Raw genomic sequence first — 12456 nt, forward strand, 5'->3', positions numbered from 1 at the left:
TTTACATAAACATACATACACTTAACTTAAGTTAACCCGTTGGCTGCCAGGCCACGCAACCCGTTGGTTGCTTAAACTACAGTAACTAAGCATCGCGTCTTAAGGATCGCGAACAAGGTGGGACTTGTCCGAAGACAAGTCCGGGCTGACACGGTGACGGAATCCTTTACAGGGAATGCACACCCTCAGGAATCCGCCACCGCATCGACAAAGAGAAGTCCCTACTGGTGCATTGCCTAAGGCGCCTTGCGGCGAAGGCCATTGCGGCCGGTCCCTACAAGCTAAAAAAAAAATGGGACGCAAACGGGGTGGCAGCCAACGGGTTAACTTAAACAAAACAATGCAAAATAAAACAATACCAGGACGACGATCCACGGTGAATTCCCTACGTGAAGGGCGAAGGAGAAGCCGGCGACGAAGTGATGGCGTAGAAAAAGACGGCGATGAAACAAAGGCGAAGACGGCCAAGACGACGAGACGGAGATGAAGGCGAAGACGGCCAAGAAGACGAGACGGAGATGAAGGCGAAGACGGCCAAGACGACGAAGGAAGATGACTATTTGCAGTCCTGTCACAGAAGTTTTTCTTACAACACAACAATGCTCCATAACATAGAAACTTAAAATACCAAAAAATGGAGATGTTGTTAAAGCCTATCCATGTGAGCTGGCTAAGTAACGGTGAGAAGAACAGCAGCTGGATAATCCACCAAATTAAAATACCATGGAAAGGCAATGACGATGAACCTTATTCAATGTTGGCATTCAGCAGACTAAGAAGAGAGGAAGAGAAGCCTGTAGAGAAAATTGTTACAGATGTGTGTAGTGGAAGATAAGTAATGTTCTGAAATACCACAATGAAGAGCTGAAGGGTATGGATGATGGTTGGCTAATCAGATAAACTTGGAAATCTGGATACCTGGGATGCTGAGGGCTGATGGTTAGCAACACAAAGTAGATGAAGACTCTGTTGTTGACTGACGAGAGAACACATCACTAAGCTTAAACAAAAGGCTTGAGGTCCATTAACAGTACTTGAACTGGATGGTGATCTTCATGTAAGGAATAGTAGCCTTCTTAAACTGTCAGGATCCCTTGTGGTACATTGATAGCTGACAAGGGGAAACACCACCACATACAAAAAGCTATCTATTTCAAGGGTTTCCTTTTCAATACATACCCAACGATAGCAATACTAAATAGATAACAACATACCGTAAATTTTTTGACGAAAAATCCTTTGAAACACATAACAGGGTAACGTAACAAACACGTAACTTGTCACTCATGATCTTCATTATAGTCGCACATCAACGCCATCTAGAGTTTCCACCTAGAACCAAAAATTCTATTTTACTTTGAATGTTGAAATAAGTACTACAATACTTGCTTTTAAGTACTTGAATTTTTCTAATCTCTGATAGCTGAATTCCAATTTTAGGCATAACATCCTAGAATATCAACTACTAGTTGCAGCACGAAACGCTAACATTTGTAGGTAAAACTGTCGTAGCTCGTAGGATCAGCATCAGGCTGTAGTGTTGAAAGCAAGAAAAAAACGGAATAATAACTTATCACACCCTAACGCATGCGAGAAAAGTATTTTAAATTGTTAGAACAATACAGCTCATTTTTTACTTTTTGCAGATTGTCAGGAAGTAACCGGAAGTAGTCCATATCTCCGGAAATAGAGATCCTATAACAAAACAAAGAGGATTTTCGTGATCGTTATTAAATTTGGGTTGGGAACGATTTGTTTTTAGGGAAAAGTCGGATTTGACCAAAATCGCGATTTTTCATGAACTATATGTTCAGGAAAATTAACGATTTTTGACGATATTGAGGTACTTTGAGTTGATACATGGAGTCGACCCAAAATTTGACGAGGATCACGAAATTATGAATCTGTTTTCTGACAGACTAACAAATAAGGATTTATTTGGCATTTTTAAACCGGAAGTAAAACCGGAAGTCGAAATTCCAGAAATATAAAAAATGAACTTTGTTCTCCTTTAAACGGTTAACAAGATTATGATAGTTGTAAAAGTAAACTATTGTTAATAAAAGCTATGCGGTGTTTTAAAAGTTCTAAAAGTACAATTTCAGTTCTGACACCTAAATAGACTTGAATCGAAAAATCATACATTTAACACGATTAAACCACTTACTTACTTGGTATTTAGAGAAAAACTGCAACCGAAATAGGACATTACTCGTCAAAACAATGTTTTTGGTTCTACTAGAATCTGTCTGGATGCAGCTAGACTGCGCAAGGCCCTTTCAATGGTTCGTCTGCTCACGAACTGCCGCGTATGCGAAATGAAAATGCCATGAGGAATTACAGTTTTATACTTTAATTACCCACCACTTACCCATGTATTGGTATTTTTCATGGATTAATCAACAATTATCATCAATAAATACCCCTGAAAAGTAAAGTGAACACCTCTGGGTTTTGAGAATAAAGATTGGGTGCCACTGCTAAACGCCGCCTGTCAGTTCCAAGCACAGATTCATTGGGCAAAGCAAAGGATCCATTATTAAAACCGTCATTTGACGCTTGTACTAATTGTTCGATTTACGGAGTCTTGTTGTTTCGTTGTCTTGAGTGTTCGTGTCTTGATGCCTGGAGCGAAGTCGAAATGTCCGGGTCATAACACTATGTTCCTTGTTCCAAGAAGCAGGCAAATATTTGATACAAGAGTCTTCTAAAGAAAGTCCACAGCTACAAATTTCTTTAAGGGAAGTCTTTTAATACTGTGTAGTCCTATGTACAAAAACAGTTTAGCTATTATAAATATTTTACAGATTTACAAGTGAAAACCAAATTTAAACCAAAATTACTGTTCATAGGTCATTTCAAGATTGCTTAATGAAGCTGGCATTGTGCAGATCAGCATGATGAGCAGATTTTGTCCACCATCTATTTTTGCACACTGCAGGGCTGCAGATAAGAACTGCACCTAAAGATATGGAAACATTGTCTGACAGCAGATAAAAACTGAAAGAAATATCATGCAAATTAGCAAATATACTGAATGTACCATTCAAATGACGTCTAGTTGCAAAACGTGTTAAACGTTTCTGAACCACCTCAAAACCTGTGTTAAATACCTATTACAGCTAACGCAGTCTATTGAGAGGAATACCGTTAAAAACGGAGTCGGTGGTGACTATATCATCTCATCAACACAGGATCCCTATCGGTAAACTTCTTGTACTACAGGATACCGATAGCCTACATCATTTTTCTGACATAAATGGACAACAATGGATTACATCTTGTAGTTCCAGAAACTAATTTGTAGGATTACCTTATCAAGATTTTTGCAATGCACCGGACTTAATGCACGAAGTCGCCTCCAGTATATTTGGAACTTATTACTGCACTCTATTTTGGTTTAAAAGATTGAACCGAACCCCGTTTGTTTTATTTGTTGAAACATCCCCATGTGTCGGATGCCTTACTTGCCGCAATAATGATGCCGCAAGTGACGCACGGGACAGTAGCGCACTCGATTCCCTTTCGCCTACTTTAACTGCTTCTTCGTGAAAGTTTATGTCAACCATAATTTTTTTAGCCTTTGCTGTGGTTATCTAGTTCCTTTTGAGCACTAGAACAAGTAACACATCATCATAAGTAAAAAACATAAAAATGAAGAAACTTCAAGACTAAGTAAAACCTTTTGTTTAAGATCCAGCTCTTCCTGAGCTTCCCGTGGTTTGTTTTGCTGCCAGCAAATTTGTTCTAATTCTTTTTTATCATTTTCTTCAGTCCTGCAAGCTATTAAGCTCCATTCTTGAATGCTTTGCGGCAAAATCTACACAGAACTTTTCTACAGATCTGTTTTTCCGAATGGGATAAGTCTACCTGATATGTACGAGTTGGTGCCAATTTTTTTATCGCTCTGGTTACTGCAGTATTAATTTCTCGGATGTGACGCATTTACACATTGTGGTCTGTAACGGTGGAGGACCTAAAATCGTTTTAAGCGAATGGTCATGTAAAATGTGTTCAGGAAATTTTATTGAATTGGCTGTTTAGCTTTGCGTGCACGATAATCTGACAAAATACTTTTTACTTGCTTCGTTGTCGCAAATTTTTTGATCTCGCTTTCAACTTCCGAGTCTATAAGCGAGGGGATTTTCTTTCGGTGACAGTGGTCCTCAGAAGTAGCTGAGGAACGACGTGTTCCTTTGGTCTTTCCTGATGTCGATATAAATTTAAGAAACAAAGAATGTTTAAGCAGATCTATGTGTGAAACTTTGGGTTTGTCGAATGTCGAGATAGCTTACTATCTGAAACATAGGGTTTTTCTTTCAACAGGCTGGGCTCCCATATCATCGGAATGTTTGGCTTCTTTCAAAACCGGGTTTACTGCAATTTCCTCTTCTTCTGCTACTCTCACAACCTTTTCCTGCTAAATGAGAATCATTTAACAAAAGGAAAATTTGATAAGGCAAATTTTGTTAGAACAGATACCTAGGCGGTTTACATCAGCTAGCGTCACACTTTCTGAAGTCATCTACACCGTAACATTGCCACTAATTCCCATCGTCACCTGGGATTTTCAGCGTTTCCTTTTTGTTGTGGATTATAACATCTAACGCAACCTTCAGTGCCTTTAAGACACCCATAACGTCTCGACCAAAAAAGTTCCACGCACAGTAAAAACAGCTTTTAAAAAGATGGAATCAAAGACTGAGTCGAGTTAATACTCTCTTATTTCCTTGGATTACCTAAACGAGTATAATTCTTTGATAATTCTCTCCCAGAACTTTTGAATCATTCTTCTTCCTCTTTTAGCCTTTAGTTTTACACACACTGAAGGGTCAAAGAAAATAATATAAGTCAAGGGGAAATGGGGCCACAGAAAACAAGGGGGTCCAGATAAGCACTTCAATGATTTTGTAAAAATACCATAATATGTGCAATAGTAAAAGGATCCGACGGAACTCTTTGGTTGCCCTTCCAACGAGCATGTACTTATACTTTTTTATACCAAAACTCCATCAATATCCTCTTCGAATCCATTACGATTGAGAATCTACATTAAAGAAATTAAATATGCTTCAGTATAATATTCTTGCTGATACACTTACTGAAAACAGGCCTGTATCAGTATGTCAATAGGGAAACCCTATTGGCATATCTCTCGCGAATTACTACCACGACATTGCGATCATTCTACCTACATTACAGAAACAGAACATGAATGAGTAAAAAATTCTTTGTGATAAACTCATTTAAAATAGTAAAATATGTAGTCAATTGTGATCCAATTCTCCCACTCAAGATATTCTTTCCACAAATAAAACCAGTAGAAGTCAGTAAGATAGCTTGAAGAAATAAATAATAGAATTAATGATGCAGCAAATATTTATACTGCTCTATCTTTTTACCATATGTCACCATCACTCAGAGTACTGCCAACGGGGCCTCCCACATGCAACGCCACATCAAGTGGCACATGCATACACTTCCAAGTTACAAACTTACAATGCGCTTCGCCGACATTGACTGTAAAGTAGCGATCGAAATGGGCCTAACAATCGATTGATAAATTCAATATGTAGTGGACTCCTCCTTCGTTGAAGGTGTGGTCTATTCAAATCCCTTCTATTAGTGTCATTTTTTTCCGTTAGATGGCAATGCTAGTTAGCTATTTATTTGCTACATAAACGATCAGCTAGCGGTAAGAGCTGTCTATAAAAAAATGGATCAAACGGCGTTCCGTAGCCAGGCCTAGTTGCAGAAAAATGGGATTCATTTACGGAACGCCGAATTACCCCCTAAATTTTCAAATTTTCAGCACCCCAGGAAGCCACGGAAGCCGTTTGACCCACTTTTTTTTTTATCAACTCTTTTTCGATGGGTTGTCCCTTGTCCGTTTATTTTGCAAATAAATAGATAAATTCCATAGCCATCTAGCGGTCAAAATCGTCACTTGAAGGAGGAATTTAAATAGATGACACCTTTAAGGGAGGAGGGGTCTACCTAACTATTGTTGATCGATTGTTAGGTCGATTTCGATCGCCATTGTACAGTTAATGGCGTCGCGCATTGGAAGTATATGCGTGTGTGAATTTCGATGAGTGTTGCACACCTTGGAGGCCTCGTTGGTAATCGTATTGATAATAAAGGTATGTAACGCAATTAGTTGTGGAATAATTTCTCACTTTGTTCTTAGACTCGCCAGTCGAAGATACGTGTGCACAGTGTTAGTGCTTGGGTGCCTCGAGAGGAAATTGCAGAACATAGCCATACAGGTAAAAGTCAGAAGTTTTCTTGTTTTTTTTCAAACATGTTTCATTGTAATTTAATTTTGTGTTGTTCATGCAGTATGGTGTCCTTCAACAATTTCCAACCATGAAATGAGTCACATGTGACTGAGACAAACAAATGTTGCTTTTGCATATTGAATGTTTAAATTTTTATAATTGTATTTCATACAAGCTTCTGGCCTGCGTCAGCCAATAGGGTCCAGAAATCGTATGGTCCGCTTTGACTGTGTAGTGTAACCTACATCCTTCCTAACTGAAAATGTTTGGCTATGTTATAGCTTCAACAGTATGAACAATTTTGTTAATTTATTTTTATTTTTATTGTTTTTTTTTTTTTTCAGGTGTTGGAACAAACGAGTCTGGAGATGAAGCTTCAATTTGGGAGGTGATTTGTCAACTGTTGGTTGAGATAGCAAAAGAGCATGGATTGGTAAGAATTGTATAATAATTGTTAATATTTCAACTCTGGTTATTTTGTTTATTGGCCTGTATAGGATCAACATTTTGTTCTGCACTCATCTTTAGAATCCTGGTGTGCTCGTAGTTGTAGCGGAACATTCTCGTTTGTTCAGGTCACAAATAACGTACGAGAAATCTATCATCCACATGAAACGTGGAGCCTGTTCTGGCTCACCGATTTGTTCCCTGTGCGTCCAAAATTTTCACCCTTCCAGAGATTATTGTCCGCGTCCGAGAAAGTTGTACGACGATGATACCTGAATCGCTTGCTTAACTGACGAGCTAAAAATTACGAGCCAATGGCCAACCCAGTGGAATCCTGGATACTTAATCATACGTGGTCAACACAATTTCAAGTAGTCAGCCCACCCTGATGGTAAATTGGTAAAATGAAACCACACATGACCTATTATTTTAGGTTCGACATTTGTGGATTGCAAGGAGGTTTCCCATTGGAGAAACGCGAGCAGCAGTGTAACGATTACATCCGGCGTACGGTCGGACGTGATAAAATCGTGTTGCGCCGTTTGTGCTGCCCTTTTTCATAAAACACTTCTGCAGGTTGGCGACGCGTCGCGAGTGCAGGCCATCTATATCGATAACGGTTTCCTGCGTAAAGACGAATAAGAACAGGTCGTCACTAGTTTACAGCAACTCGGGCTCAATCTTCGGGTAATTTGAGATACTTTTCTAGACCGTTCAGAATCTTATAATTGGAAAACATTTCCAAAATTCGTCGTCCTGTCACATCTCGGAATCTGTTTGGGTATAGCGTTTTGGGTTTAAATCCTTACAGAATTGAATGGCTACCTTTGTCGAATGCTTTGTTTCGTTTACATCGATTATGCTTCAATCCTTTACAAGTGGGAAAAGGTTGCGTTTAAGCAACAAGAAGGTATTGTGCGTGTCCACGTACGAATCATGGCTTATTGGGTGAGCATCAGATTGCGGCGCTGGATGATTGTGGATCAAATCCCATTAGAGGTAGAAAGTACACAATATGTTTGCTGATTCACTTTATTGACGTTATCACTGACAGTTTACAAGCGTTTTTGCAATTTTAAATTATTACAAGTGTGAACATGTTAACTTTAAACTCCTGGTACAAGTTAAAATTGTGATTCATGGCTCAATGGTAGAGCATCGGAGTGGTACGCCGAAGGTTTAGGGTTCGATTCCCAATAGTCACGTTACTTTCCAATGTAAATATAAATATCTTCGCGAAATAAAACGTTCACAGCATATTAATGTCTTTGGATATAGTTCTGATGTATAGGTTACAAAATCTCTGCTATACAGCAAAGTCCTATTCTACAAAGGTGCTATTGGTCGCACATAATAGAAAATTTCAACTCAGATGAACTTGTAGTTGAACACATACAATGGTGATAAATTCCACTCAATTTATAGTTTGTTAATAAAAAACAATTAAGGTGGTTAACTTTACAATTTTTCAATATGGAATTTATCATGGATACTGATTTCTGCTAAACTTGAATTGGATTCGAACCTAAAGTATATACTATTCCAGTCCAGCGCTCTACCATTGAGCTATGAGAGATATTACATCGAAATCTAAGTCTTCAACACATTAAGCTACCTGTGCAAAGTTGTACATAGGGGATCAAATATCGTTGGGGGGGATATAGGGGGGGGTTGCCAGGAAGGTATCGCATCCGCCTAGCAACTCTAAAGTCCGTGGTTCGATTCCAGGAGCTTCCCGATGTCCTGGGCGTCCAACCTCCCCAGGTGTCTGCCTTCCACGTTGCCAGTCGGGTCGAGAAACTTCCCCATTACGAAGTAATGGGACGGATATTTTGGCAATGTTTAATTTAATATCCAATAACAAATTCTAATAAATTGTTCATTTTGTTTTGTTGGCGTGAATGCGTAGTTTGTTACTTGTACACTTTGCAACGGAGTTTAAGACATTCTCTGCTTAGGGGACTATTACCTACTGCCTGATCATGATAATAATGTCAGTCTTAGCATGATATGAATGTCATAAATATTCTTTAAATTGAAACTGTCGAGTAATTTTTACAATTCTTTACTTTTATTTTATTTACAAGGGATTTGAACCTTAAACCTTCGGCATACCATGCCAAGGCTCTACCACTGAGCCATAATTCATGATTATAGAGTATCTATATTTTCATGTCTATCGAGTTCAACAAATTTGGACTTAGAATTTTTTTGTAGCATGATTCGAAATAATTTCCTATTAACATGTCCACAATAAATCCATCTAATAGAAATGCAATGAAATTACAACATTTAATTTCATTTGACATATTAACTTTCTCACAGGATTCGAACCCGAGATCTTTGAATTCGTACACCAATGTTCTGCCACAAAGCTATGATCCTTAAAAATACGATTACGATTACGATTACGAGTTTATAAAAATTGCCTTTACAATATTATCTTTTCACAAATTCTAATATTAGTGCAATATTAAATGTAACTCATGGCTCAACGGTTGAGCATCGGCAATGTACGCCGAAAGTTAAGGGATCGATACGCGAATTACTTAAAATAAAATCTGTATTAGTATTCCAATGCATCTGATTAACCGATTTATAAATATATGTATATATATATATATATATAAAACGTGTGTTAAGGCTCATGGGGCGTTCCGCAGCAAAGTTCGTGACGTATACAATATCGTAAGATATTTATAGATAGTAAGACTGAAAATTAGTTGACGCTTAAAAGATATGTTTAGATAGAATAGAAATTTGAGTAATAAGGGCAACTGTTAAGGAAACTTCAAAAAAATAAGCTAAAATATAAAGCAATAATATTTCAACTAGCACGATAATATTATTGATTCATCTCTTGTGTAATGTGTACAAACGCACTTGCCACGACACCTTAATTTATAGATTAACATAACCAAATATGAATTTTTCTTCATATACTGACATTTCCGTTAATTAAGAAGGAAAATGTTAATCTACATTAAGCTTCCTGAACGATCCTTCGATGCCAAAAATGTCCTGGGTGGTTTTTGCTTTACCGGGTCGCCGTGATTCGTCAACACGCCAGTTGTTCTCCGATTCAATTAGGAATTCTCTTTTCTCTTCGACTTTTTGTTTCCAGTAATCTAGTGACAGAGAACATATGTTTATATTTCGCAAATTCGGTCTAAGCCATTACTTGTTAAATAACGAACAATAATAACAAATAAACAATAATAAATAATAACAATATTCCATGGAAATAACGAAACTTTCCAGTCATATAAATATAGTTTTAGGCACAACCTGTCAGCTTTTCTAGAGAAATTCCCTCGCCTCCAAAATCTTTTGGAAGAACCTTTTGGTCCACCTCTTGGTATAGTGACTCCAAATTCGAACCGTGGACCCTTAACTGTAAAACAAATCAGCAATCACTGTTACGTAAATACCAAAGAAAAATAACTCCTACAAGTTAAAGATTACCCGTTGTTTCATTTTCTCGTTGACCATAGTAGACATCACATTGTAGGCCGTCTGAAACACTGAGTTAGTTCGAATAAAGTTGATAGTTTTAGGACTTAGGGGCGCACTCTTAAACAAGATAATTTCATATCAAATGATATGACGAATCAGAAATCATTTTGCTTTCGATAGAAACGTAATAAAAATACCTGTAAATAATACATGTGTTTTTTCGTCAAGGACAGTGGCCTCTGTGTAAGGTGGTTCAGTGTGTAGCCTTGACAATCATAGATGATCACCATACCAGTAACAAACATCTGTTCATCGTCAAGCACCATGATTTCAGAAATCATGAAACTGGCTTTTTCGATGTCTTCGGGTTTGAAACGGTAAGGGTCATAACATCCAGGACGCATAACAATCACTTTTCTTCCATGCTGATCATAATCAGGTAGTGGTAAAAATGAACTAAGCATGAATATTAAAAAAAAAACTATTTTAATATGCATTTATATTATCTGGGAAAGACAATCGTTTCAAAGAGGATCGCTTACCCACATGCAAGGGCAGCTTGAATTTCCGGCTTCATTGGATCCCACCCGGAAAAGAATTCCGGCAAAGCCGTCCGCAATGTGAACATCAAATCAATTTTATTCTTTATCTTTTCCAAGCTGTACTTGCACCCACGAGCAAAACACACAATGCTGTAATCATCTGTAAGTCAATTTTAAATCAGTGAGTTTCAAGATGACATGTACAACAAATTATTTCTCTTAAAGGTATTACATCACCTAAGCGTATCTGATGCAAATGTGGTTGCTGTATCAACCATTGGCGAATAATTTGGATGACCTGTTCTCGCCTGTCTTCATCCTCCCCTAGTTCACATTTAGCTTTTTGTTGGATAGCTTCATTCAGTTTAGTTTGAAAAGCCATGGTGTAAAAAGATCTAACTTCCAACAAGTTGTTTGGATCATTACTTAAGATGGGATATAGGATCTATGATAGGTATAAATTTAACTAATACCTTATCTTAGGTGCACCACATCGATCTGTTCATCTGCCTAGATGAGCAGCAGGTGAGGTAATGCTGTAATCTGAATGCCTAGAATGACGATCACTGAAACCCACCCAAAGCTTGCACAGCCCATAGTCTTATGTCACTGTGTGGGTTTATTTTTTATCTATTGGTACTCAATCTTATGCAACAAAGATTACTAAATTGATTGACGGGTCCTCAGTAGCACAACATACTCTCCCGGCACATCTGACAGCTATCTGTGTAACGTGGTGTCGATCGATGATCGATCGTTTAGATTAATGGCCATTGTCAATAAATTCAAGCACCTTGTACGAAATATTGGCGAAAATCACTGTTAAACGAAGAATATTGTCACGCTCACACGGATAGGGTAAGGGTGTAGCCGAATCGGTACAACGGCGCAGACGACTGGCTCACATCCACTATCCGACAGGGCCCGACCAGACTGGGACCACCGTCGAGAGAGACAGTCCCTCCTTTTCATGCCATCAGCACGACCAGACTACGACTATACGATTTAACTACGTTTAAGTTTCCCCTTATTCCTTAACCTATCGAGAGATGAGGGGGTGAACCACCCCGATTCCAAATAGCTAATAGACAAACAGTTTCCTTGTACATGACAATATGTAAAATATGATTTTAAGAAGTCCAATGTTAGATAAGCTTTAATTAGGTCACGTCACATGTGTTTCCATGGAACTCACATTGCAATTGTTTGGCACTGTAACTGTGGAGCATGGTATATAAGGACTGATCAGAATTAATGCAAATAGAAATTGAATTATTCCCAAATAGAATCAGTCCCATATACCATGCTGTGGAGTGTAGCACCTTACTACTGTTTTTCGTCTCCATCCCACTGTAACGAATACCAACTACAGAACATGTTTCTTTCCCCTTTTCAGCAAGTCACATGTTTACGAAACGCCATTTAACTGACATTTATAGACAACTCCTGCTCTCTGGTTTGCCCAAAATTAAGTTCATTTCGACTTAGGATTTATATAGTTAAGGAATTATTCAACTTCAAAGTGGATGCAATAAAACTACTTTGATTCCATCTTATTCAAAAACCGCTTAAATTGCGGGAAAACAAATATTTTATTCGGAATCAGCGTTCCGCAGTAATTCAAATGTTTAAGCTCAACTTCTTGTTTAAAACAGTCGGACTTAAAATGGCGGGCTTATTTCGCTTATAGGGGCGAAATATTGCGCCACTCCCCACTCCCCCCGGAGGGA

General features: G+C 38.2%; 1 protein-coding gene and 2 long non-coding RNA genes across 21 annotated transcripts; 1 reads left to right on the plus strand and 2 right to left on the minus strand.

Moving 5' to 3' along the window:
- Positions 1–233: 233 nt before the first annotated feature.
- LOC116921942 lies at positions 234–5668 on the minus strand. Of its 15 annotated transcripts, none has more exons than XR_006646021.1 (22): positions 5403–5668; positions 5103–5339; positions 4921–5047; positions 4740–4824; positions 4483–4677; positions 4296–4420; positions 4075–4206; positions 3871–3976; positions 3683–3820; positions 3468–3613; positions 3314–3390; positions 3044–3250; positions 2844–2962; positions 2582–2766; positions 2372–2491; positions 2172–2302; positions 1638–1695; positions 1400–1532; positions 1215–1332; positions 853–1148; positions 629–794; positions 234–568 (listed from the first exon to the last, which is right to left on the minus strand). It is a non-coding gene; the product is annotated as an uncharacterized LOC116921942 (long non-coding RNA). The 15 variants fall into 15 exon arrangements; XR_006646027.1 differs by having other exon boundaries at positions 919–976; positions 1035–1148; positions 3314–3613; XR_006646022.1 differs by having other exon boundaries at positions 2844–2983; positions 3044–3083; positions 3149–3250; positions 3314–3613; positions 5403–5667.
- Positions 5669–5744: 76 nt separating this feature from the next.
- On the plus strand, positions 5745–7987 carry LOC116920702. 4 transcript variants are annotated; one of them, XR_004392823.2, is made up of 5 exons: positions 5745–6122; positions 6191–6269; positions 6343–6570; positions 6626–6714; positions 6779–7987. It is a non-coding gene; the product is annotated as an uncharacterized LOC116920702 (long non-coding RNA). The 4 variants fall into 4 exon arrangements; XR_004392822.2 differs by having other exon boundaries at positions 6343–6545; XR_006646028.1 differs by having other exon boundaries at positions 5967–6122; positions 6343–6714; positions 6779–7099; positions 7162–7987.
- Positions 7988–9551: 1564 nt separating this feature from the next.
- LOC116920939 (retinol-binding protein pinta) lies at positions 9552–11609 on the minus strand. 2 transcript variants are annotated; one of them, XM_032927113.2, is made up of 7 exons: positions 11200–11609; positions 10964–11121; positions 10727–10886; positions 10382–10640; positions 10194–10301; positions 10017–10122; positions 9552–9856 (listed from the first exon to the last, which is right to left on the minus strand). In XM_032927113.2, exons 2-7 carry the CDS (start codon positions 11106–11108, stop codon positions 9702–9704), a joined length of 933 nt encoding a protein of 310 aa, XP_032783004.2. In that variant the 5' UTR covers positions 11109–11121; positions 11200–11609; the 3' UTR covers positions 9552–9701. The 2 variants fall into 2 exon arrangements, with proteins under 2 accessions (XP_032783004.2, XP_032783005.2); XM_032927114.2 differs by having other exon boundaries at positions 10964–11125.
- Positions 11610–12456: the final 847 nt, after the last annotated feature.

The sequence above is a fragment of the Daphnia magna genome, linkage group LG4 (genome assembly GCF_020631705.1).
Source record: "Daphnia magna isolate NIES linkage group LG4, ASM2063170v1.1, whole genome shotgun sequence".
Classification (NCBI taxonomy): Eukaryota; Metazoa; Arthropoda; class Branchiopoda; order Diplostraca; family Daphniidae; genus Daphnia; species Daphnia magna.

Coding starts and splice junctions, on each gene's coding strand:
- LOC116920939 (XM_032927113.2), bottom strand. CDS start 11,108: ATGGCTTTTCAAACTAAACTGAATGAAGCTATCCAACAAAAAGCTAAA. Junction 10,887..10,963: donor TTTGCATCAGATACGCTTAG/GTGATGTAATAC, acceptor ATTGACTTACAG/ATGATTACAGCATTGTGTGT. Junction 10,123..10,193: donor ACGAGAAAATGAAACAACGG/GTAATCTTTAAC, acceptor TTTGTTTTACAG/TTAAGGGTCCACGGTTCGAA.